The sequence below is a fragment of the Heliconius melpomene genome, chromosome 20 (assembly GCF_056956725.1).
Source record: "Heliconius melpomene rosina isolate 202511_hmr_F chromosome 20, ASM5695672v1, whole genome shotgun sequence".
Lineage (NCBI taxonomy): Eukaryota > Metazoa > Arthropoda > Insecta > Lepidoptera > Nymphalidae > Heliconius > Heliconius melpomene.
Genome location: NC_140408.1, coordinates 14,946,204 through 14,973,592, shown reverse-complemented (window position 1 = coordinate 14,973,592; position 27,389 = coordinate 14,946,204). Strand labels below are relative to the sequence as shown.

General features: G+C 36.8%; 3 protein-coding genes across 9 annotated transcripts in view; 1 reads left to right on the top strand and 2 right to left on the bottom strand.

Moving 5' to 3' along the window:
* Asator (tau-tubulin kinase asator) overlaps window positions 1-5,091 on the bottom strand; it is a 75,789-nt gene extending 70,698 nt beyond the window's left edge. For 4 of the 5 annotated variants that reach the window (XM_085203996.1, XM_085203999.1, XM_085203997.1 and 1 more), the window contains exon 1: window positions 4,976-5,091. Coding sequence is in view for 1 of the 5 variants with exons in the window: in XM_085204001.1 (XP_085060127.1) it covers window positions 4,976-4,989 (14 nt within the window). In the remaining 4 variants the exon portion in view is untranslated. The remainder of the gene's footprint in view (window positions 1-4,975) is intronic. The other variant, XM_085204001.1, reaches the window with a different exon arrangement.
* A 1,993-nt stretch (window positions 5,092-7,084) lies between these two features.
* Window positions 7,085-13,015, top strand: LOC146528185 (uncharacterized). 3 transcript variants are annotated; one of them, XM_085204138.1, is made up of 6 exons: window positions 7,085-7,139; window positions 9,340-9,436; window positions 10,112-10,209; window positions 10,579-10,754; window positions 11,567-11,733; window positions 12,293-13,015. In XM_085204138.1, the coding sequence occupies exons 2-6, from the start codon at window positions 9,348-9,350 to the stop codon at window positions 12,486-12,488; spliced, it is 726 nt and encodes a 241-aa protein (XP_085060264.1). In that variant the 5' UTR covers window positions 7,085-7,139; window positions 9,340-9,347; the 3' UTR covers window positions 12,489-13,015. The 3 variants fall into 3 exon arrangements, with proteins under 3 accessions (XP_085060264.1, XP_085060266.1, XP_085060265.1); XM_085204140.1 differs by lacking the exon at window positions 10,112-10,209 and adding an exon at window positions 9,863-9,991 and having other exon boundaries at window positions 7,121-7,139; XM_085204139.1 differs by lacking the exon at window positions 7,085-7,139 and adding an exon at window positions 9,863-9,991 and having other exon boundaries at window positions 9,334-9,436.
* GMF (Glia maturation factor) lies at window positions 12,937-26,802 on the bottom strand. The gene is made up of 4 exons (XM_085204141.1): window positions 26,593-26,802; window positions 18,846-18,955; window positions 17,688-17,775; window positions 12,937-17,481 (listed from the first exon to the last, which is right to left on the bottom strand). Exons 1-4 carry the CDS (start codon window positions 26,698-26,700, stop codon window positions 17,362-17,364), a joined length of 426 nt encoding a protein of 141 aa, XP_085060267.1. The 5' UTR covers window positions 26,701-26,802; the 3' UTR covers window positions 12,937-17,361.
* Window positions 26,803-27,389: the final 587 nt, after the last annotated feature.

The following is a 27,389-nucleotide window of genomic DNA, read 5'->3' as shown; positions in this document are numbered from 1 at the left end:
AGTATTATTTTTCGGGCTTTGGTAACAAGACAAAAAGCGGCTTTGGGTTTCGACACTCAACACTTAACTTTGGGGGAAACATTGGAAACGGTGAGTTTCAAAACTAGTGTTCCTCTGCATATCCTGCTATATGTAAAAAAAAGTATTCAAAAATACTACACTGTATACGGTACATTTATAATTCCTTAACAAGTTCGCTACACGTTGATAAACCCGTTCCCAAAGACGCTCTAACAGAAACACACATATAAAAACTGATTTAAATGGTTCAATCAGGTACAAATACACAAACACGCGCAGCCGCTGTTTCGTATTCAAGTGCGGCGACAATCAACACTCAACACGGAATATTTTGAAAATGACACAGTGCGTATGTGTACTGTTGTGTACTGTTGTGTACTGTTGTGTACTGTGTCAGCTTAAACACCTCGTCCCAGTTACAAACACAAAACGTATATAAATATTTGTTCCACAAATAGCAACAACGACAGATTGACTGACATCTTACGTCGACGTCTGAAGGGTGACACGTGAAGGGAGTTCATTTCCCCACTTTGGTAACAAGACAAGTTGAGTTTCCACCACTCACCGCACAATGTCTCGAGAATTGGTTGGTGCATGGGTAACGCAGTGTCTTAACACTAAGTCACTTCTGGCTATTCTGCTATGTGAGAGATATAGTAAATACTTGTCGACGATAATTGATAGTCCTAGAAGAATATTAACACGAGCGAAGCCGCGCGTAAATACTAGTTCATTTATAAATACAAAATCGCCGTAATGATAGGTATATGCAAGCTGCAATTGAAATAAAAATGAAGTACGCTATAAAAGTGAATGATTTGGATGGAACATAAAATAAAAATGAATGCTTAAATTGATTATTTTAAAAGCAATCGTGAATATAATTGATTCAAGTGGGAGACAAAAGAAAGTAAAAGAAAAAGTTTCAGGGGCAGTTTCAGGGGTTCGCAGGGGCACGAGCGTGTGGACTGACTGTGAACGTGCGTGGCACAGTTGGTCTTGGTTGTTGGTTCTATTCGTTCTCGAGGGAATGACAAGGTAAACGAGCGTACGGGTCATCTGATGATGAGTGATCCCCGCCGCTCGCGACCCCGTGTAACACGCAATGCCTCTAGAATTCGGCGGTAAGTGCGAAACGGAAGTGTCTTAATGAGAACGGGGTGGCTAACATTAGGTTCCAATGGTTTCTACTCTACAGTATCTGCCTGTAAACGTGACGATTATGGGTTCGCTCGGGATCTCTACCTACCCACACAGGTATATACACCGCTACAAAAATGGAATTTTAGGAAAAACAAAGAAGAGCTACAAACAAGCGCTAACAAAGTGACATACTAAAAATACTCAACGCAATGATATTACATTTAAAATAAATACAAAGTGCTTCCTCATTACACTCTGGAATTAGGGCGGCTTGAACATGTGCGTATGACGCTTTGTCTTTGAAAATGAAAATTGGGTGGTTTCCTGAATTACTAATGCTGAAAACAATAATATTTTTGAATGTTTGCGTAAATGGACTATACGAGCCAAAAAGAATTTATTGATTCGAACCAGTAGTTCCCGAGATTCCGCCTTTAAACCAAACAAACTCGTCAGCTTCGTAATATTAGTATAATTTATGTTTTTCTCTACAAGAGCGAAGAAGAAAGAATTTCTATTATTCATTATCATTTCATCATTAATGATGTTAAAAATAAAGCAAATATGTAATTTGGCAAACCAACAACTTTAGCATTTCAATCGAGTGTTACGTACAATTTTGACTTTGTATGTAAAATTTACAAATGATAATATTACCTTTAGAATATTCCACGTCCTTTGAACGATCTTTTAATTTAGTTTAGGTTTCGCATCGCAAAACAAAGAGAGATATAGAGAGAATCAACAGGAACAGCGATCCACGCGGAGTGCAGCACGCGAGGTCGTCCACAACAGCTAACACGTATTCTGTGCAGTTGTTTGTTTATTATTGAACTTAAGTTGATAACTCTATTTTTGTAGTTTACTCTTAATTAGTATAATACTCGTTATTAATAGTTGAAGAGTTCACAGCTAAAACATACTCAAAAACTGTAAAATAGTTTGCATATATAATATGCAATGTCAAGTAAAGTAAGGGCCCGCTGTTGTAGGTACTATAAAGAGTCAGAGCAAACGTAAGTCCACAATGAATGGTCCACGAGGTAGGATTTGGCAAAAACACGAAGATCGCATCTCCGCACACTTATAGACGCTCACTGTCCCAGTGGCACAGCGTCTGCCTCTGAGCTCCTCTTTCTTGGTACTCCCCTATACTCCCTATCCTACCTACATATATCAGAGTATTCACTATATAAGAGTATGTGAGTATAAGCGCGACAGTTGTTACACTCTGGTAACTAGACAAAGCGCTGCGTTAAGTTCCACTACTTAACACGTTGCGAAAATTGGAATACTTCTTTAAATTAAAAATTACAGACTATACGTGCTTATGAATTTATAAAATAATAATGTCAATAGTGTCAAGTCGGCGAAGAGTTGCGAACGGAAATATGTCAATGTGTGAGCCAAATTGCTGTAACGATATTGATAACAATTAATGATAACCGTTTGGCGTGGAACGGAATGTCTTAACACTAGGTGCCCAGGTTTCCTCTGCCTACCCTGATCTGTGCGGGATACAGCGTAGAGCTCAAAGTACAATAGTCTTTATTATAATTGGCAATCAAATTAAACTCGGTTCAAGTAGCAACAGGTATCTTTCTCACAGTTGCAGCATCAAAGATCACACGCCTCTTGTAAATAACTGAGTCTGCCAACATTTTAAAATAGTCTTCGTATATGTTCCGACATCCGAGCAAAGACGCCCAACTTAATTAAGATCTTTTTAATTTTTACTCACTCAACTCACTTGACGCTCTTGTAATAATTGTATCCTCATGAAACATGAAGGTATCATCGATGGAGACGGGATCTCCGGGAACAGTGGGACTCTTCAGAGGTCATTAGTTAACCACTTTACGTTATTGCATTATAAAATTCGAGTTAGACCACTTTGCTTATAAAATGCGTGTAAATTTATAATTTCTCGTTCCCTCGTTTGTTTTAAATGCAAGATTGCTGTAAAAACTTATTGAAGCAATTCTTTATTTTACGAAAAAAATATGTATTTCCACATTATATACAACCAGTGCGTTTTGGTGAACTGGTTCATTCAGTTGCTACTTGAACTGCAGTCGTGGTTCAACTACTTTTTAGATTATTTTTGTGCGCTATACGACCATCGTACGCGGTATGCTCCTCTAATGTTATTTTAATTATATTTTTTTTCTGCAAATATTCTAACTTTAAAATGTAATTGTCAATTTTTTGTAGCTTTACGATGTTTTCTTTGTTATAGGCAAATTACAGGACTGAAATATTAAATCTAGTGTTTTAGGCCATTTAACAGGCGATATCTGGGAAACGCGTGTTAAGTGGCGAAAATTAACGCCGCGGTTTGTCCATCTATAAGTAAAAAGTTCCATTCACCGGTGCATTTATGGATGCTTCAATAATAACCATGTTTAATTCCCAAGTAAAATAAGCGTATGAGTTTTGTATATCAAATATATTTTAATTTTTAAATTTATTTACATAAACACATGTGCGAAAGTATTTATATAAACATTGAGTATAAATGAAATGTGCATGAAAGTATTAATCGTTATAAGTGAAAATAACTTTTAGAGATCAAAAAGAGAGAAAAAAACGGAATGTTTATACGATCACTTGTTGTCCGTCTGTTCGCGCGTTAAGATCATTTCCCGAAATCGAGTAGAGGTATCTAGGTCTGCGGTGGCGGTCCTTGGAGCACAGAAAAGGTCAAGCTGACTTACGGTCAATGCAATCAAAGATACGAGTAGGTATTTATGCAAATTTTGCCGCGTAATCAAAACCTGTATGTAGGGTACTTCCCGTGCACCTATATTTATAGATTTTTCAAACAATATACATATACCTACATACTTGTTTTGGTAGTTCATTTCATATAAAAAAGTGCATACACCTGCATACTTTAATTTATAGGTGGTGGAGTGACGTGGAGCGCCGTGTGTTGTCAACAGTTCAACACCCAATATCTCAAAAATAGGACAGTGTGTGGGGAAAGGAATGTCTTAACACTAAGTTGTTTTCGTACAATTTGCTATGCGGGATAAAGACAGAAGCTGCTTTTTAAAGAAATATGCAACAGGACTCTACATAATATTCATTCATACATTGCGTGATGGAACTTAACCTCGGCACCAGAGCGAAGGAAAGAAAATATAAATTTCCTCAACCAGTCGATTTTGCAGCACACTTTGTGCCCCTGCGCCACCACTGTATATATACATATTTTTAGTGTAAATATTTTTTATTATTATAAAAAATGCGTAAACGCCGATAGCATTTTGTAACCCGCCTTTACCCGCGGCGACGCCCGTCGTCGAAGTCAACCGCACGTAGAGTGGGTTGCGTCGAAATAATTATCATAGCATAACTGTCCTCGCCACATGGACTAACAGAAACATGTCCAAACCACTAGTTCCTTACATTAGGCCAAACAAACTCTTCACTTTTATAATATTACTAATATTATACACGATAATATATTATACACGATAATAATAGAAAATAATAATTTATGAATTATTATGCTTAAATATATTTTATTGCTTGTTTCATTAATAACTCCATAATTATTGAATAGCTTCATTTAAATTTAGTATAATTGTCAGTTAAAAATAAAAAAAAAATTGAGCTCTGTCAGTCAAAAACAATTAGATAAACAATGTATTACAATTTACAATATAATATTACAAAATATTTGACCGGCACCAAAATTAGATATCACAAATAAAAATTGCACACGGCTCCACTAATACAAAATGACATACTAATATATGTGAAAAAGAAAGTAATCAAAAAGAAGAAAATACTTACTTACCCATACAAAATCATTGTCAACACTCACACACTTCTCCTTAAACTTCACTTATGCGTGTTACAAAGTTACATCTAAACGGGCGAGCCGTCCGCGTTCCTGCGTCTCACTGATTCACTATACACCGAGAAAGTAAATCGGGATTCGGGAAATATAAAATTACTTGTGGCATAGTGATGTTCGATAATTATATCGATAGTTACCTAATGTGCATGACCAGAGCTTTGTGTCTTGAATACAATCAGCGCTAAATTAAAAGGAGCACATTCAGTTGTTTGTAGTTTCACTCAAGAATTGTCACACTTATTAAAAATCGTTTAAATTTAACCTAGTGGGATTTGAACTCGTCGCTTGCGGACTGTGTTGCTCTTGGAAATTTCACTGCGTATTGGGCTTATGTGGAACGAACGCTAAGTTCTGCCTGGCCTCCCTTCTTAAGTGAAATAAAAAATGAATGTATGTAATGTTTAATACACTGCGGGATTTTGTCATATATGGTTTTTACCACCTGGTGTTCAGTAGTTCCGCCTAGTTCATATATAAATGAAAAATGGAGTCCGAAGTGATGTGTAAAAAAATATAGTGATATATTTTCACAGTCCACAAAATATACTACTAATATACAGAAAAAAATACAAATATCGATACAAATGAGTCCCACCCCTACCGCATATCAACACCTGGCACTGCGTTCTAAGAACCATTGTTTATTTTTGTACAAACATAAATGTACGCGCGACAGTGTCTAGTGTCTACTAGGCGTGCAGAGTGCTTGCAGAAGTCAAAAATCAAAACAACCATTTTTCCGCCTCTCTCATCATTTCGGGTAGGTAGAGGGAACCTAGTGTCAAAACACTCCGTTTTACATTTTCCGCAGATTGTGACCATTAGCGATCAATTAATGAGAGGAGATGCTCTTTAAGTTGAAATAAGTTGTTATAATTTGTGGGTGTGTGACTGTAAGTGCGACGGTTCTGGATTTGATTTCTACACAAGTGTTTGATTATTATTTAATAATTCCCTGTAATAGAAAACGAACCCACAAAAATCGTATTTACTCGTTGTTACGTCTAACAATGAATTAATTATATTATTCTCACATGAAAACAACGAAAACGAGAGTTCTTAGACGATGTCCAAGAGAGCGCCAGTTCAAGTTTTATGTGTTATTTAGCTTCATACTGTATCCCTCATGTAGCAAGGTAAACACGCAACACGCATGCTTCACTTATAATACTTTTTATAAAGCCAGTTAAAAATAAAATAACGAGAACAATCAGGAACTAAAACTAGTCTAAATACAATTTAGTAACTAAATATACTTAACTCAAATGATCGTCATCGATCAAGGCCGTATGTAAAACGTATGTCTGTTGGTGTGCGGCTCGAGTGCCCTTTACGAAGTACTGTGCCCATTATACAATATACATAAATACATATTTTATGTTTATTTCACATGTGATTGTAATCGCTAAAGTTGTGGGTTCGATTCCTACATGTCCTACTCGAGGGATGAATTATTTTCATTTTGTCGATCGCTTAACAAGACAAAGCGCGTCGTAGAATTCCGCTACTCAACACGCACAATGTCTTAAACATTGTGCGGTGTGTGGGAAATGGAGTGTTTTAACACTAGTAAAAAACTATTGACGTGATGTGATAATGTCTTAAAAATCGATAATCGTCATTAAAATTTTACAAACTATACACTAAGTTTTTAAAAAACGGTCATATCTTGGCAACCTTTTTATAATAAAAAAACCTATAGTAAGAGACTATAGTTAGTAGATAACCGTGCACAAAAAAGTCTTGTACTTGTTTCTTTCGAGTACGAGGAAACACGGGATTTATTTTATATAATAATCTACACAAGCGAAGTTACGAGACACTATGGGATATCGCCATGTAATATATCCTAGTGTCAAGACAATGCTTTCCTATTAAGACACCTCTAATCGCAACTTTCCGCCGAATTCTTTCTTTGCCACATTTTTTAAAATAAATCTCGTTGTAAATTGAAAACGTGCAATGTTTTCGCAACAAATTTCCTTATACCATTTGATAGCTCTTATCACAATCTGATAAGGTCCACTTTGCGATAACCCACCGTCGCAGCGTAGATTGATAAACATTATGCTCATTAGCGTCTGACTGCCGGCGAGAGAAGGTATGTTGTATTTGAATAACTATTATAATATGTTTACATACAAACGGAAACATTTAAAATTTCGTTAAAAATATCCGAAAAAAGTGTTGCCACAAAAATGTTGTAGTGTACTGTGGTTTTTTTTTTTGAATATTTTTATCAATTGCAATTCGTGTTACTCGATTCACGCCATTTTTCGGAGTAGATTGATTAATGAAAAACCTAAAGATATATAAACTCAACAAATATATCAACTCAACAAGATTTTTTAATTCCAACCAACAGTTCCCGAGATTTGTGTGGTCAATAAAACAAACTTTTCAGTTTTTTTATTTTAATTGTAGTATTTCGACTCTTCCGATTATTTATTTACTTATCGGAATACTTTCATATCCTTATAATTATCACTTTAAAGACAATATTTATATACCTACATTAAAAACTAATATTTCAGCGAATTCGAAAAATTTTCATAAAGATTTTGTCATAAAACAAGAAGATTGCATAAAAATTGCGTTTAAATCGGTTAATATAAAAAAAAAATGTTTTGGATTGACAAATGCCCCCAATAATAGAGTTTCCCATATACATATATGATATATATATGGGAAACTCTATTATTGTACAGACAGCGTTTAGTTACGATTTTATTACATTTAGATCTATGTAGTTCATAAGAAAATAAGAGAGACAATATTACGACGGTAGCAAGTTGAAATCAAATCAGTAAAATAGTTGTTTGCGGGATATTTGTGTTTAAAATAGACGCGTGCGTGGATATTTCTAAATTTGGCGAACAAAACCTCAACCCTACACGTCTATACTAATGTTATACTCGTAAAGCTCAAGGGCTCGGGGCTGAATGTACTGAGATCATGTATAAAAGTTATGTCAATAAATAAGGAAAAACCTCATTGTATGTTGTCGTTTTGAGTTTTTGTTTACATATTACACAACATGTATAATTATAATGTACCTTGCAGTTGAGGCCGCAGCGGGGTAACGGCGTAGAGAACATGTGAACGCGGCGGCTGTGGGTTCGATGCAAACTCGAGAAATTAATTATTTCCATTTCCTCGTTCTGGTGATACAACAAATCGCTGCTTTGAGTTTCACCACTCGAAATATCTCGAAAATTGAGCGAAAAGAAGGGAACGGAGTATATTACCGCTAGATTAAACCCTGGATGCGGGATACTGCGTGAAGATGCCTTTTAGACTGACTGTGACAGTAATCACGTATACTCATATTAAGTATATAACAAAAGATAACTTATTAAACATATAGTAAATAGGTCAAGATAACAGATAAGATAAAATATATAATACTTAATTGAATCTTATTGTTATAATTTAATAATATATGAACAGAAATAAACATACAACAAGAATAGCCTCCGAAATTTCCTTCCAAATCTGGTTTTTCTATAAGCAGCTTCTATAGTTTAATGTTTCAATCCACACTTAGGAAAGTATAAATGATATTTTAAGGAAACGAATAAAATATTAATAATTGAACGTTGCGGCATTTGGGTGCAAATTCCGCAACGTAGAATACACAAATGCCATTAGAGTCTAGAGAACGCATGGCTTAGTGGGCACTGGCCAGCACGCCTGGACCGTGTCTAAGAGGCGCGGGCTCAAGCTTCGCTGCGTTCTAAATGTTATTCATTATTTAGTTGAGGTGCGGAAATCAACGCCGCGCGTTGCCTCTCAGAGTAGGGACTTTGACTTTTGATTCTCTACAGTGAATACCAAACACGCACTGATTTAACATATTACAAGTATTTTCTTCGAAAGCCACGATCCTTCCCGAAGTATTTCGGTAGAGCCAGATTCTATAGCATTGTAGAACGAAGCTACCTTCGTTTCTGATCGTTTATAAAAACTTGAAAGTCGTGGAAAAAATTTGAGTAAAACTTTGAGTAAAAATGAAAATATTTAATATTTCAGTGCCGCGAATGGCATCTAAGAAAATGTATATGTTCTTAAATAATTATGTATAAATCGTATGTTGAAAATGTTGATAATTTCTTAAAAAACTTTGATTTTCGTTGATATGTACTTTGTTGCTTTTAATATAATTTTGTTCTACATATTGACAAAACCAACTTTTCTTTATACATATATTCGATTAACAGGATTTTTGATTATCCGAATGATCAACGACAACAATTTGTCCGGTTAATCAAGTTTCTATTGTATTCATAAATAAATTGCAGGAAGTGTGATGCCTTGGAAAAGACCAGATGATGTACCATTGGGACAGATCTGGAGCAGATTTAAGGGGAGAGAGAGAGATGGAGTGCCAGCCAAGATGTACGTAGATTATAGTAATTCTGTTTAGGACTCTTTTTATTAGTTTTATTAAGACGATGCATGAATCAGAACTCGGTATAAATAGACCTTATACAGTCGTGACCTAGTGTTAGTGGAGAGACCAATTGTGGCGTAAGGAGAGTTCCTTGAGTTCTTACACTCAACACGCAGTTCCTCCAGAATTCGACGGGAAGTGGGGAATAGATGTGTGTTAGTGGGAACGGAGTGTCTTAACACTACGTTCCCGGGTATGTGGGATACAGCGAGAAGCTAAAATAGAACCTAGTATTAAAACGTTCCATACGCCGCCTGCTGTCCGAATTTGAAACGTTGCATGTTGAAACATCGTATAGGTCATTGGTAGGCGAGTACGGCTTACACTTGACTGGTTTATTATTTATTAAAATAAAAAATATGTCTAAACAGGGGGAGATTTCGGTTGACATTCGAGACCACAGTATCGAAGATACTGGAGGAAGGTTCCGTAAAGCATGAGGACCCCTCGGCATGAGGATGATTTGTACTCATATGTGCGAGTTGATGAAAGTGAAAGAGGTGAGAGAGGTATACAGATACGGTAGCGTTTGGCAATCTATCCTTACGGGCTATCCCGCTAGGAATAAAGCGTGAAGCTAAAAAAACCTTCATTTAAAGAAAATGTAATTGTTTGCTCAGGTACCAAATCAGAGACATGGATGAGGCGGATGTGGATAGATATCTCGATATGATGCAAGAGACGTTTCTACGAGATGAGCCCCTGTGCCAAGTGTTAGGTTAGTTCTTGTTTTAGCTTCACATTGCATCCCGTCAGCATCAGCAGGGCATTTAGAGTAACCGGTACCTACCACTTCGTTATTCATTTTCTGACGATTTTTCGAGAAATTGCGTGTTTCATGCAGAACCACGCACATAGCAGGGTAGGCAAAAAGAAACGATACCTGAGGTTAAGACAATCACATTTCCCATTAAGATACTCCATTCTCTATATCCTGCGTATTTTTGTGACATTGCGTTTCGAGTGGTGCAACTCAACGCCGCGTCTTACCACATTACCAGAGCGAGGAAATAAAAATATTTTATGGCCTCGAATAGGAATCCTATTTTATCCAAATATATGTACATTTTATGTCATTAAATTACAGAAATCCCTGATGACCCACAATCAATAGAGACAATAAGAAGCAACTGGAACCATTTTTGTTCGCAAAAAATCTGCATTTCATGTTTTACAGAAGAGAACGGACAACCAAAAGAGTTGGTCGCTTTCAACATACTGTATGTCAAATGTAGGGATGATGACGAAGAGGATATCGAGAAGGTAACTTAAGAAGAGAAGGTATTTGGCTAAATGTATTGTAAACTCGACGGTTGAAGGTACGATTCCTATTCGAGACAATGAATTATTTTCATATCTAGACAATAGACAGAGCGCGGCGTTGAGCTTCGCCGTTGAGCCGCTAAGCACGCAATGTCTCGGGAATTCGGCGGAGAGTGAGGACTGGAATGCCCTATTATTAGGTTGCTCTGACTACTGCAGGATAGCTTGTGCTTCTCACAGAATTCCTATATAAAGCTGTATTTATTTTATGAAATAAAAAAAAAACTGCAATTATGATTAGCTAAATAAAACTATAATTACACAGCTATTTTCGAGATTTCTAAAGTTTTGTTCCTATACTAAGAGAGGAGAAATATTTTAGAAAACATCAAATTCGTACAAATTCGTGCACCTCTTGGATTGCTTATCCAATTCATAGCGTTTGAACAGGTTTGAAGGAGGTGCGTTAGACATTAAAATTTCTAGTAATTCCCAGTTTTTTTTAATAAAATACCTTAATTATTACTTAATAATAATATATATTTAATTTAGAAATTTAGTATTAAATTAAATTTTAAATTTAATTTAATATGAGGCCAGTCGTACCACAGGGGCACAAAGTATGACTGTAAACGCGACTGGTTGCAGGTTCGATCCCCACTCGAGCAAATTAAATATTTATTTAAATGTATATTTTCAGTTCTTCCCTTCGCAAAATTTTAGCACTGCGTTGTAAACCTACTGCGTGTAGCGGCGCAGGCAAAGGAAACAGTATCGCGAGTAACGGCTTCTAATTCTAATTACCTTTACAGGTAAAAGGAGAACCGTGGAAGAAATTACTCAAGACTCTGATAGCGGCCGAGGAGCTGGTGGACGTGTTTGAGCATTACGGCGTAGACAAGTACTTGACGTCCAGCGGGCTGACCGTGCTGCCGGAGCACAGGGGACAGAATATTGGTGCTAGGTTGATAGAAGCCAGGTAAATTGCGTGGAAAATCTTTAAATATCTGTATTTTATTCGAATTGACGGTTGTGTGTTATTTTAAGCATAAATAACCATTCCCCAAAGTGAAAATCAAATCCACAACCATCGCGTTTACACACATCAGACAGTGTTGCTTAATTTATATAAAATAAATGTAATAAATTAGCCTCACGCTGTATCTCACACACAACCACTACACTACACTATCCCACTTTTTACCGAATTCTGGAGGCATTGCGTGTTGAGTGGCAGAACTCAACGCTGCGCTTTGCCTCGACACCAGAGTGAAGAAATGGAAATATAAACGAGTGGGGATCGAACCCACAACCGTCGCGTTCCAGTCACACCCTTGTGCCGCTGCGCCACGATGGCTTCAATTTTGCTAATTTATTGAATTCCGCCACTCAACACGCAATGCCACCAGAATTCGGTGGAATATGTGGAACGGAGTGTCTTAATACTAGGTTCCCTCTGCCTAGTCTGCCTATCCTGCTGTGTGCGGGATACAGCGTAAAGATAAAAGAAAAATTAAAAATAATGACATATTTTCCAGGCGGCACCTTTGCAAGACATTCAACATAAAAGCAGCATGCACAGTGTTCACAGCTATCACGTCACAGGTGCTCGCCGCCAAGTGCGGGTACGAGACGCTGGCCGAGCTGCCTTACAGCGACATGTTGAAACGAGGCATCGACCTGAAGGACTGTAACCATATGACCGCTAAAGTTATGGCCATTAAGTACGATTAGGCTAAGTTTTATGTTAGTACAATTGTACAGTACAGCACGAACCCATAACAAAAGTATATATAACGTCCGGTCAAAGTGTTTAGGTCGGCTATGCCTATGCTAACAAGGGGGGTTTGTAGTAAGAAAATTGGCGTTGCGTGGGGAAAAGAGTTTCTTCACATTAAGATCTCCATGTTTACCCCATGTCATGGCTGTTAAAGTCAAACTGTATATAATTGATAATGTTTTAAGTTATGCCACTTTATGTTAAAGATGTGATGGGAACAGGAAGCACGGGTTCAAGTATTCGGTGCATTTGAGATTAAATAAAGATATAAATACTAATCATTTATTACTATGTGCTATGGGCTAAATGGTTCTATGATTTTATTTTTTACCAACTATGTATTAAAAATGCAATCATTTCATAGGATAATTATAATTTACTACAATAAAGTGAATAAAAAAGTTTTTTAATATTAATGTATAATTTATTGTTACAATCCAATATACACAATATCGTTATAAATAAAATATATCAAAACTCACCAATTATTTTATTTTTCTTATATCTATATATCTAAACACTATAAATGCGTGTAACACTATCAAAATGTCATGTTTGTTAGAAAATGCATCGTGCGAACAAACATACAAACAAAAATACTGGCTAATGTCTTTGAAAAATATTAATGTATTAACATGGAAAAACATATATATTTCTATAATAAATAAATTTATTTTGCAAAAAAATAATAAAAAAAATATTGTTTTCATTGTCTTTTATGAAAATGTTAAATTCATAACAATTTGTAAATATACAATTTTTTGATATAAAAGTGTGATTCATTCTTTGACATTTGAAATGAAAAAAAATAAAAACAATATCATTCTCCCTTCAAGGAAGGTTAACATTTTTTGTATTCAATAAATAAATGTATCCAATATTTTCATATAATTTAAACTAGACCCATTGCGTACTAACAACAAATTTATCCATCCATACCTATATTATAAATTCGAAAGTAACTCTGTCTGTCTGTCTGTCTGTCTGTCTTTTACGCAATCAGGGCCAAACCGCTAGCTCCCTCCTTTTACCTATCCTATCCCTTCTATGTTCCTCTCCCCCCCCCGGTTTTTCCCCACAAAGGGGTTTTGGTGGTCAGACGGCAGTCGCTCCAAGTAAAATAACCGCCATCCGCCGACATAATGAAAAGTCACAGAAAGAAACTGGGTACGGCTAGGGCGTCGCCGCTAAACGACGCGCAGGCACATCGCCCTACACCTGCGATAAGTGGGCCAGGGCTACCGTGTCAAGTACGGGCACGGTTAAAGACGCGAGTACCCAGAAGGAAACTCCGCTTTGCAACGTGGAATATTGGCTCTCTAACCGGACGATGCAGGGAACTCGCAGATGTACTCATGAGACGTCGGGTCCAGTGTGCTTTCCTCCAGGAAACTCGCTGGAAGGGCAATAAGTCCCGTAACATCGGACAGGGTTACCGGCTTATATACACTGGGTCACCTTCGGGTAGAAACGGTGTAGCGGTAGTGCTTTCTGAAGAGCTTCAGAATGGGCTCCTTGAAGTTGACCGTCGCTCCGACCGCTTGATGCGAGTGAGGGTACTGATTGAGGGCGTTATCACAAACTTAATCAGTGCCTATGCTCCCCAGGCGGGATGTAGCGCGGCCGAAAAGGGGACATTCTGGGAGCAGTATGAAGGGGTCCTACTTGCTGTGCCGTCTACCGAATTGGTCTTAGTTGGGGGGGACTTGAACGGGCACGTCGGTAGGGCTGCTGAGCCGTGTGAACGTGTTCACGGGGGTTTTGGGCACGGTCTTCGCAATGCAGAGGGAGAAAACATTCTGAGAACCTGTATTGCGTCTGATCTGGCCGTCGTGAATACGTTCTTCCAAAAGAATTCTCAGCACCTTATCACGTATAAGTGCGGGTCCCACTCAACTCAAATAGACTACTTATTGACCAGACGGTGTCATATGGGCAGGGTAACTAACTGTAAGGTCATTCCAGGCGAAAGCCTAACGGCCCAACATCGTCTTCTTGTCATGGACTTTAACGTCACTCAGAAGAAGAAAGTAGCCGAGAAACGTAGGCCTCGAGTTCTTGGCGTTTCTAGGGGAGGACGTGTCATCGACAGGGAGACATGGTGGTGGAATGACGAGGTCCAGGAGGTGACTCGTGAAAAGAAGGCTGCCTTTAAGAAGTGGCAGGAATCCAACTCTCCTGAAGACAGACTGGAGTACACAGTAACTAAACGTGCCAGTAAAAGAGCTGTAGCCAGAGCCCGCAGTGAGAGTTTGTCACCATTGTATGATAAACTTGAAACTGTGGAGGGGCAGAAGCTCATTTACAAACTGGCACGTTCCCGGGATAAAGTGACGCAAGATATTGCAAAATGTCTTTGCGTCAGAGATTCCCAGGGCACGCTGCTCTGTAATCATGACTCTGTGAAGGAGAGGTGGAGAAGCTACTTCCAGGAGTTGCTAAATACTCAGCACCCATGCAGTCTTCATCATGACCCACCGCCTAACCTCGGACTTATTGCCCCAATAACCCTTGACGAAACACGTAATTGCCTTCGACGCATGAAGAACGGAAAAGCGGTGGGACCTGACGACATTCCGATCGAAGCGTGGAAATCGTTGGGCTCTCTTGGTGTGCTCATGCTTACTGACCTTTTTAACCATATCTTGAACACTGGTAAGATGCCGCATCAGTGGCGGCTTAGCTTTATCACCCCTATTTACAAGGGAAGGGGCAGTGTTCAAGATTGTGGTAGTTATAGGGGCATGAAGCTTATGAGTCATACCATGAAGCTCTTTGAGCGCATGATCGACCTCAGGCTCCGCCGAGAGTGTACTGTCTCTGAGTCTCAATATGGATTTCAGCCAGGATCGGGCACCATGGACGCCATTTTTGCCCTCAGAACTTTGATGGAGGCATACAGGGAAAAAAGGAGAGCTCTGCACGTGGCCTTTTTAGATCTGCAGAAGGCCTTTGACCGTGTGCCTCGTCAGTGTATCTGGTGGGCATTGCGATCCAAAGGGATCCCTAAGGCCTATATTGAGATTATCAGAGGCATGTACCACGATTCCGCTTCTATGGTTAGGACAGCTGTTGGCGACACTAGACCCTTCCCGATTACAGTGGGGGTTCACCAGGGCTCGGCTCTTAGTCCGTTCTTGTTCAATGTAGTGCTCGATACTGTCTCGGCTCACATCCAGGACCAGCCTCCATGGCTGATGATGTATGCCGACGACATAGCACTCATTGCCGAGAACCGACTGACGCTGGAGCGTAAAGTGAACCTCTGGAAGGGTACGCTTGAGAACGGCGGTCTTAAACTAAATGTGTCGAAGACAGAGTACATGGCCTGCGGGAGCCGGGACTCGAGCACCATTCTTATAGGTCCTGAGCCAGCCGTTAAGTCGGAGAAGTTCAGGTACCTTGGATCCGTTATGCACGAGTCTGGAGGCATCGACCACGATGCCCATGGCCGGATAAGCGCTGCCTGGGCCAAATGGCGGGAGGTCACTGGTGTGATCTGCGACCGCAGAATACCGCCCAAGCTCAAGGGGCTGATATACAAGAGCATCGTCCGACCGGTTCTTTTATACGGCAGCGAATGCTGGCCAGCACTATCTCGGCACACTCTGGAGCTTCACGTCACGGAAATGAAGATGCTGAGGTGGATGTGCGGCGTAACGCGGTCTGACCGCATACGCAACACATTCATTCGAGGTAGTCTTGGGGTCCGTGACGTAGCGGATAAGCTCCATGAGCGTCGCTTGAGATGGTTTGGCCACGTTACGCGCCGGCCTAAGAACTATGTCGGACGCAAGTGCCTTGCTATACTAGTTCCTGGGGCGCGACCTCCCGGATGCCCAAGGAAGCGCTGGTTGGATGTCGTGATGCAGGACATGAGAGCCAATGGTCTAACCACCGAGGATGCAAAAGATCGTGCAAAGTGGAGTAGGTTAAGTAGGAAGGCAGACCCTGGTAATAGCCGGGATTAATGCCAGGAAGAAGAAGAAGGAGTCATATAGAGATACTTGAGGGTCTCGAGATGAACATAGGATACTTTTTTTTCTCATATTTGTAATATTTTCGATATATACCAATATATTTAAATACTTATTAATTTGACATGCAATTTATTCCGTCATGTTAATAACAACCGTCGTTGCTAAGCAACGATTTGCAAAGTTTGTTGTTAGAACACATCACACAAAATGAGCTTGCTTAACGCATCTCTCTATTGAAAACTGAAAATAATTTCATAAATATATTTAATAAATATTCGTATAGTTCAAGCGGGCGTAGCCGCGTTCCGGATTATAATTATAATTATATAGATAGAAAATATTTTGTTACAAAATTTTCGTTTACAATAAATTAATTTATCTGTATGATATAATTTTATTTTAATTTAACGGCAATTTTTTTATATTTATTTTTAGTACTCTGTTAGAGGATTTTTACAAGTAATATAATGATCACTATGACAAGATTTCCATGGATACTGTTTCAAGTGTTATTCATATTATAGCAAAAACGCTGAATATTATAAATATGCCAGGTCCATCCTTCACTAACCAATTTGGAGATACATTCCTGCGAGTGGGTAGAGCATCCACAACCTTTGCGTTTACAGTTACCGCCTATGTGTATTATTAATTGCACACTCCGTTTGCTAATTGCTCCATTCAATTTCGAGTCACTATCTTGTTCAATATCTTCACGCTGTATCCCGCACACATCAGGGTAAGCATAGCAGTGGCGTAACTCAATGCCGTTTTTATAATTAATAATAACTGAATAACACTTTAGAACACAATAACTTATACATATAACATAAGTCTGTCTGTGGGTTTATTTCCGTAATTTCTCGTTGAGCCACTCGTTGGTGAGTTCGTCAATTTCCCTCACCTCCAAGAGACGCGGCGCGCCGACGGCCGCGGCGAGGGCTCGCTGTGTGCCCGCGTACATTACCTACAATAAAATAAATATAAACATTTATATTTTCATTCTTTCGCTCTGGTATCGCGCAAAAGCGCGGTGTTGAGTTCCGCCACTCAACACGAAATGCCTCCAGAATTTGGCGGAAAGTGGGCAACGGAGTGTCTTAACAATAGATTCCCTTTGCTTCTTCTGCTTTAAGCGAGATGTATGTAAGTCTGATAAAGAATAAAAAATACCTGTAGCTCCATATGAGCATCTCGTGGTGTATAAAATATGAAACACATTGGGAATGATGTTCGTCCGTCGTTGTGTTCCATTTTATAACTGAAACAGACAAAATTAAGTAGTGTAGTTTACAATTATATCGCGCACAAATATAAGTAAATTCAAAATCGACTATCCAATACGAAAAAAAAGTTTGTGTTCAAAGCACTACTTCCAAAGATTAGCGCGTTCAAACAAAACATATTTTTTTAGGTAAGTAGAAGGAACCTGGTGTTAAGAAACTCAATTCCCATTAAGACTCTTCCGTCTCCCACTTTCCGACCAAATTTACAACTCCTTATCCTTATACAAAAGTAAAAATATTTTGACTGTACATTTAATATTTTTGACTGAAATGGATAGAGGGACACTTGAAAAGAATAATAGGAAACAAAAATATATATTTTTTAATTTCTTGTCTGTCTGTCTGTATGTATGATCACGCTAATCTTCGAAAGTACTGAACCGATTTACTTAAAACTTTCACCAATTGCTTTGTTTTAACTCAATTTAACATCTAAAGTTTGTTTGATTTGAATGAACTCAAGGCATGAGATTGCCTGCAAATATAAAGCAATCCATGTCTATACTTACACTTCTAATAAATTTGTATTTGTTTGTGATCAATCTATATTTTTCCTTATAATGCTGCGTAGAATTACGTAATTTTGTAATTTTATAAGTAGTCTCGTATGCCATGCTTAAGTAGAGAGAACCTAGCATGGTATGCAGTGGCATAACTCAATACCACTCTTTATTTACCAGAGTGACGAGATGAATACCATGACATAATACTATATGAGAGCCAACGGTCTAACCACCGAGGACGCTAAAGCCGGGATTAATGCCAGAAAGAAGAAGAAGCGACGAGATGAATACAAGTGTAAGCTTTCCCTTAAGTAAGTATCAGACCCACAACCATCAGATTACAGTCTTTGTTTAGTCCTAATTTTTTGATAACTTTCTTTTTATTTCCATTTTTAAACTTTATGCTGAATACGGCATATAGCAAAGTAGGCAGAGGGAAACTGGGAACTGGGTGTTAGTATTTCGTTCTCGTTAGAATACTTCGGTTTCCCACTTTCCGCCGCGCCTTCTTGCGACATTCCTGTAAACTAGTAAAAAGTTACCTGTAAACAATAAATCTAGGCTGATGAGATGGTAAGATATCCTGAAGCTCTTCTAACTCCACATTCTCCAGCTCTTCGTCTACTTCAAGGGCTTGTTTTTCTCTGTTCACCTGAGAGGTTATCAAAGATGTCTGTTATTTAGTATAATATGGTTTGGTAATACAACAAAGCGCGGTATTAAGTTCCGCCTCTCAACCCTTAATGTCTCGAAAATTGTGTAGTGCGTGGGGAAAGGAGTATTTTAAGAATTGGTTCCCTCTGTCTGCTACATTTTATGCAGGATACAGTGGGAAGTACAAAAAAACATCACCATTCATAAGCCAAGCTGCAACTTTGCCACTGTGGCCAAATGGTAATAAATAAACATTGTGTACAACACAAAACACATTCTAAGTGCAACAGATAATGTTAATTATATAAATGTGTGAGTTTGTGAGAAATGTGCATTCTTCTTTCATACAAAAACTATAAGTATAAAAACGCTTTATTGTACACCCAAAAAAGAAATAGAAAAAATACAAATAAAACAAAATGGTACAATAGGCGACCTTATCGCTGAAATAGCGATTTCTTCCAGGCAACCTTGAGGCATTGGAAATCGCAAAAAACAAATAAATAGTGAGTAGGGTGTGAATAGTACTAACTATATAAAAATAAATAAATAAAATAAAATAAATAAATAAACCTACGCAAAGATAGATACATATATACATAAATATATACATACATATATATAAATACATACATAGTTACATACATTCATACATACACACACTTTATAAATTATGTTAACATATAGATACATACTAATAGTATAGAAACAAGGAAAAAAAGAGAAAAAAAATACACTAATCTTAAATAAGTACGGTTAAAAAGATTTAAAGGGCTAGAAAGTGTTTTTTTAGGCGTTTTTTAAAGGTAAGGAACGTTTTTGAATTCCTAACAATCAAGGGCAGGGCGTTCCATAAGTGACACGCAGCAATTGTAAATGAATCACTATAAAATGACGAGGAATGTTGTGGAATTTTTAGCGCCAGACTATAGTCGGATCGCAGACGTCGAGGATGTGAGCAGCCCAAAAATTCAAATCGTTCCTTTAGGTACGGAGGAGAAGTTGGATTGAACAGAATACAGTAAAGAAGATGAAGTATGTGAGTATTCCTACGAAGCCGGATAGGGAGCCACTTGAGCTTTTTTCGGAAGTCGGAAATGTGATTATATTTACGTAGACCAAATATGAATCGTATACACACATTTTGAAGACGCTCAAGCTTATTTAATTGCTCCTCTCTTAGATCAAGATAACAAAGATCAGCATAATCGAGAATCGGTAAAAGGAGAGTATTTGCTAACGCAATCTTGGTAGGTATAGGGAGAAAATTGCGTAACCGTTTAAGAGATCCCAGTGACGCAAACATCTTTCTGCTCACCTCACATAGCTGTGAGTCCCACATGTTTTGATCTAAGATGATGCCCAGATCTTTCACAGATTTACTGTAAGGTATACTGACACCGTCAAGAAATACAGGTGGTAAATTCAATAAGTTAATTTTGGATATAAGTTTTCCACTACCAACTATAATGAGTTGCGTTTTTATCGGATTCAGTCGCAAACCAAATGACTTACTCCAAGCGGATATGTTCTCCAAGCTTTAATTTATTGCTTTTATAGCAAAGGGTAAATCCGGCAGTTTGGCTTGATGGTAGATTTGGAGATCATCTGCATACAAATGGTAGAGAGAAGAAACGTGCTGAGGAATAGTGTTAATAAATACAGAAAATAACAATGGAGATAACACGCCACCCTGCGGAACGCCGGCTACTACAGGACACCAGTCAGAGTGTGAATCCTGAATTCGTATGCGTTGCCGACGCCCAGACAGGTAACTATGAAACCAGTCAATTGCGTTAGGAGATATGTTAAGTGACCTGAGAGTAGCGAGCATGATATCGAAATCTACAGAACCAAAGGCATTACTGAAGTCAAGCAAGACGAGGAGTGTAACCTGCTGTGTGTCCATGCCTTTTCGAATATCATCGGTTATTTTTACTAACGCAGTTGTCGTACTATGACCGGGACGGAAACCAGATTGCAAAGGATTCAGAAGGTTATGACAATAGAGGAACTGTGTGAGTTGAGATTGAACAAGACGCTCAAGGGCTTTGGACAGAAAAGGAAGGATTGAGATTGGACGAAAATCAGAGTAATCAATAGGATTATTTTTTTTGGGTATTGGGACGATTTGAGCTTCTTTCCAGGCAGAAGGAAATTGATTGGACATAATGGAATAATTAAATATGGAAGTAATTATAGGGCAAATGATGTCGAGGATGGGAATGATCATTTTACGACTAATGCAGTCAGCACCCACTGCATCAGAATTAATGGCTAGAATGGTCTTCTTAACATCACTTTCTGCAAATTGACTAAAGGAAAAACTTGGATGCCTAGGAGAGGATAGAGCATTGAGATTGTTGATTGTATTTAATTTGATCATGATGTGTCATCAATAACACTAGAAGATGAGAAGTGCTTATTAAGTTCGTTGAAATTGATGTTATGAGGATTAATGTGTTGTTGCGCTTTACCTACTCCTATGGATTTAAGAAAGTTCCATATTCTGTAAGAATCTTTTTCTTCAATCACAGATTTGTGTATGTGGCGTCGTTGATTATCTCTACACATCGTATTGCAGCGATTACGTGCTTTCTTGTAATTATTTTCGTTTTTAGCACTGGGATTAGTTTTAAATTTCAATTTGGCAGTGTTTTTTTTATGTTGCAGTTTTTTAATGTCGTCTGTTAACCAGGGAGCAGGAAGATGTTTCATTCGCACAGGACGGATAGGAGCATGGTGATCGTACAGTTTGATGACAAGGGAGTTGAACGCAGACAACTGATCATCAACTGAAGCATGACTTAGAGCGTTGGACCAGTCAATAGCAACTGTATCTTCACGTAAGCAATTAAAATCTATACCACCAAAATTACGCTGCAGAAGGATTCTTGATTTAGCTTTTGGGGGTTTAATTTTATACGCTAAGTAAATGAGATCGTGATAAGAGAATGCCAAAGCTGGATATTGACCATGTTTTTCAACGTGGTCAACAGAAGAAACCATAACTAAATCAAGCAATGAGGGAACGCAATTAGGGAAATTGTGAGTAGCCGATAGGGGAAGAATATGCAAATTGGCACTATTAACTAAGGATTTTAAGCGGAAAGAACGGAGATTGTTTTTTAATATACATGTATTAAAGTCTCCCATAATAATAGTATGGTCATATAACGGCTTGTTCTCTTCTAATAGGGTTTCAAATGATGAGAAATAATCAATCGTAAGGCAAGGGTTATAGTAGACCCCCAGGAGTAATTTAGTATGTGTAAAAAACACCTCAATGAAGAGATGTTCTGGGCCCGAGGTAGGCTGATGTTCGGATGTGTCTACTAAGTTAAAAGGAATATGCGAGCGTAAATAGATGGCAACGCCACCCCCAACTCGGCCTTTACGATCGTTACGGATCAGATGAAAACCCGGAAGAGAATAAGAAGCCGAAGATAAACACGATTTTAACCATGTCTCTGATATTAAAATTGCGTGTATATTTTTGTTATTAAAAGTAGCTAAGAAATCAGGGAAGTGTGCAGGAATACTCTGTGCGTTCAAATGAATGATATTAAAAGTTTTCGACTCGTACGAGAAGTTTGAAGCTAAAGTTTCACTAAGTGACGGGATACAAAGAAAGTTGTCATTACTGCTCAATCCTTCAGAAGTAGTAGAGAAAGAGTTAAAAGAATCATCAAGCATTTAGTTGTATGAACCTAAGTGTATGTACTAATAAAAAAAAAAGTTATAATATAAACAAAGCAAAAAAGTGTATATAATAATAGTATAATAACTATATAAAATAATAATATAATAAATATATAAAATTATATGTATATAGATATATATATATATATAAAATAAAAAAAAATAAAAAAAATATATATATAATAATAAAAATAAATTAATAGAAAAAGAACAATTAATTATATATAAAAAGCACAAAAATACATATATAGATATATATCTTTTCTTAGGTACTGATCACCAACCACCCGCCAGTTGCAAGGAGAAATAATTAAATAATATAAATAAATACACGGTTGTATAAACTGACAATCTTAAGAATAAAAAAAGAGAGAAAAAAAGAATAATAATAATTAAATAACAAAGAATTAACAAGTAAATAGCTAAAATAAAACTTATAACTTACTTACAAAACATGAGAAAAGAATAGTCCTTCCATTTGCATAAAAGAAACATTAAGTAAATACATTAGGGAAAAAAATTATAATAATAATAATAATAACAATGAAACCAAAATAGATTGCGCACAGTAACTCAATAAGAAAATAAATCTATACTAATATAATAAAGCGGAAGAGTTTGTTTGTTTGTTTGTTTGAACGCTAAGATCTCTGGATCTACAGGTCCGATTTACTTTGTTTTTGTTTTGTATGAAAGCTGCATTCTTCAGAAGTGCTATAGGCTATATAACATTACATTACACATATATACTAATATATTTTAAAGTACTTTCTAATTTGACATGCAATTTATTCTGCCATGTTAATAACAAGAGTCGCGTCGCTACGGAACCGTTACCGCGACATTTTGATACTCATCCTTATGACAATAAATATAATAGTCACTTTTAACATTTTATCTAGATTGAAATTATAGTTAATTACTGTTTAGCATTCTAATAAATAATTAAGGAGATGTCACTGATTCCAAATGACCTAGCCACCTAGCGGGCGGCACAGTATGACGGACGCGAACGGGCAGATGACGTTGACGGTTTTATAAATTTTCATACATTTTCGAACTATTGTAAATGTTTATGTAATTATTCGCTGTTTATAATTAATTAATTTAAACTACACTTTGGTTCTCTTCTTATTTTATTTGATATTGCCCGCTAAAATTATCCTGCTTAATAGAGAGAAATGTTTAGTTATTTCGTAGAGTCGATATCTATGTACGCACGTACGGAAAACTTTAGGTACTTTGTCTAATATTAAGAATACCTATCTTTTAGTTACTTTTAATCCTTGTGTTGGTTCATTTCAATAACTCAGATAATTTTTTCTAATAATGTGTATCTACGTATTATTCTTTTTGATTATTAAGGCTTATATTTTCTTACTAATTCTATTGAAAATTGAAAATAATTTCATGAATATATTTAATAAAAACTCTTATAGTTGAAGCAGGCGTAGCCGCGTCCGGGTCCACTAGTAAATTATAAGAATAATATTTGAATAACATGTTAATAGTATCAGACAAAAGCCATCTGTCTAATGCAAGTAATAACCTATAATATACTATATTGACTAACATAATATCATATAATGTCAGTTGCGCATTACTTCATGACAGATCACATTGTAATATGTAAATAGCAAGTAGAAAGGCAACGAAGTAAAATTAATAATCGTTACGTACAAAAGAAGAACTAAGGATAAAGTTAATTTATAAATAGAAAACTAATAGCGATCAAAAATAAAAAAGAAAGTAAATAACCTAATACTGATAATAATATTAATAAGTATTTAAGTGGTTAATTAATATTTTTTAACTACTCGCTTACACCGTTGCACTACAACTTTATTGACAGTGTTCTTTGAAGCCACACTCTCCTGCACCGCCGGCGGAGACTTTTCTGGAGCAACGGGTATAATCTGGAGATCAGCCATGCACTCCACTCGAAAACGCGAACCATTCGGTGCTATGACGTTAGTGATCCCATCACCACTCCGGCACTTCTCCACACCATAACGTCGTCGAGCAAGCATAAACACTTCGTGGCGAGTTTTCGTGAGAAATTCCGATATAGTGATGCCTGACCCCTTAAGCTTAGTTTTAGCAAACCAAATGCTGCGCCGTACCTGGGCATCCGAGAATTTTACCACGACGGGTCGAGGCTTATCATCGTGCGAGCGGCCCAATCGATACGCTGTTCTAATATTTGAAGTGGAGAAATTAGCCATATCGAGATTATTTGCCACGAAATTTACAACCAAAGTGCCAACATCTTCTGATTTATTCTCGGCTAAACCATGGATTAGAAGTGTTTTTCGCCTTCTGGACATCTCCATGCGATCGATGTCCTGATTGAGAAGTTCCACCTGTTTTTGCAAAGAAGTCAGTGCAGTGTGAATAAAAGCCTTGAAGGAAGTGAAATCTGCAGCTAAAGTTGATACTGTTGCCGGTGATGCTGTTTTTCTTAGGTCCTGCTGAAACTCGTTCATTCTCACATTGAACATCTCTGCCATAGCCGTAATGGACTCTTTTAGAGCATCCATGGTGTACACGTAGTTATAGTGAAAAACTAAGAGTGTCGTTCCATGTATATTGATAAGGATATCACTAGCGGTAGGTTAATTGGTATTACAAGCACATATAAGACTTATAATACTTGTAAATATGTAAAAACTATAAATAAATAAAGAGCACTAAAAAATCAGCTGTTCACTTTATTCACGCCTATTAACAAGGATTTAGATGAAACTTTACAGTAATATTGATTATACATCAGAAGACCAAAAAGACTACAAATAATGCTATTTTGCATAATTAGGCTAAAATATAATAATAAGTTTAAGCAGGAAAAGCTGCAGTTAGATAATTATTTGCAACCATTCTGTCACAGTAGAGTAGTCTGACTGTAAGAACTATAGTTGTGGTGTTAATTCTCACACAGGAAAATTTAAGGTGGCATTAAAGTTCTCAGGTTCCCTCTGTATGTATGCTGCTATGTACATACACAAGTATGTAACATACAAATTCATTTTTTTTAATCTAATCAAAAAAATATTAGATAAGAGAATTGCATCACTTGATAGTATGTATTAGGTTGTGGTATGACAGAGTAATTATTACTAATGATTCATTCCTATACAGTACTTATATATATAGTACATTATACTGGAATTTACCTATGACTTCTGTATGAATAACCGTTTTAATTAAATTACTTAAAAAAAAATTATTAATTTAATTATTAAGTTATATTTAAATATAACTTAACTTTAAAACATTTTATTTAAAACATTATAATTTTAAAACATTGTACATATAAGAAGGCTGTGAAAATAATAATCTTAGCCTGAACACAAGCAAGACCAAGGTTCTGGTATTTGAAAGAAATGAAGAGAGGATGAAATGTAATATCAGTGTGAATGATAAGATATAAGAATAAGTGAATGAAATGATATACTTGGGAAGTATGTTCAGTAGAGATGGATGTGGTATGATGTATTGTGCCGGTAACAGGGTTAACGGAGCCTTAGCTGCATTGATGAGACGACAAAACGTCCGCACAGCTACGTGTTTGGCCGTACACAATGCAGTGTTGGTACCGACGTTGTTATACGGCAGCGAAACGTGGATATTACAGAAGAAGAATGAAAGAAAGACTAATGATGTTGAGATTTGATCTCTTCATAGGATATGCGGAGTCAGCTTACCCAATCCAATCCACAATGACAATACATAGAATACCAGTCGAACAAATGAGTGATGAAAGAATGGCAAAAATTATTTACGATGGAAAAGGGAGTGGTAAGACAGGTAGGAGACCTCAGTTGAAATTTTCGTTTATATCACATACCTAGTAGAATATAAGCATAAACTCTAGTAGAATATTTCTTCAGTAAGTAACGCAAAAAGATACTATAACAAACAATTACATACTACCTTCAATATTAAAGCGCTGTTAGAAGCGTGTTTCTGAAAGCGAAATTTTTTCAGCACCTCTTTCACTTCGTCGCCTATGTCGCACACATTTACGTTTTGACCAGACATTTTAAATCTTTATAATATATAATTAAATAAAATAGAATGGATGAACCGATCGGAAACTCCACCTCAAAACTATTCATGCGTCAACAAAACATTTGTCAAATTGACAGTAAGTTGTTAATTTGTTATTATAGATAGTGATACCATTATATAAAAAAAAATGTTTAAAATATTTTATGAATTTAAAATATTATTTTACTTTATTCCGATATCCAACAGTGCTTCTATTAAAAAGAATTGAATAGTTTTAGTAAAATGAAAATAAAAATCCTACTTTCACTGCCAGCGCCTCTCGTTGCGTTATTAGAATAAAAATCTTTCATATAAATGTTAACAAATAAAAGCCTTAACGACATTAATGAATTGGATTATGTATTATTTGGTTAGCAATAAAATTTCTAAGTGCATAAGAACAGCTGTAAAACCGCCAAATAAAAATATCTTATTTTTTGTTAAAGAATGGAAAGATTTAAAAAGATTGGTTTTTATTTACAATATATTATCATACCAAAAACGAGAGTCTGTTCAGTAATTGTTTTCTCAAATAAACGTAAAATATTATCAATATTTTGCTTACCGTAACGTTAATTTCCGTTCCTCTTGAAGATATATTTAATATGTCAACTTTAATTTTTTTTAATGAAAATCCTCATCCATTCATATCTTCTCTTAAATTAAAATATACGTATACC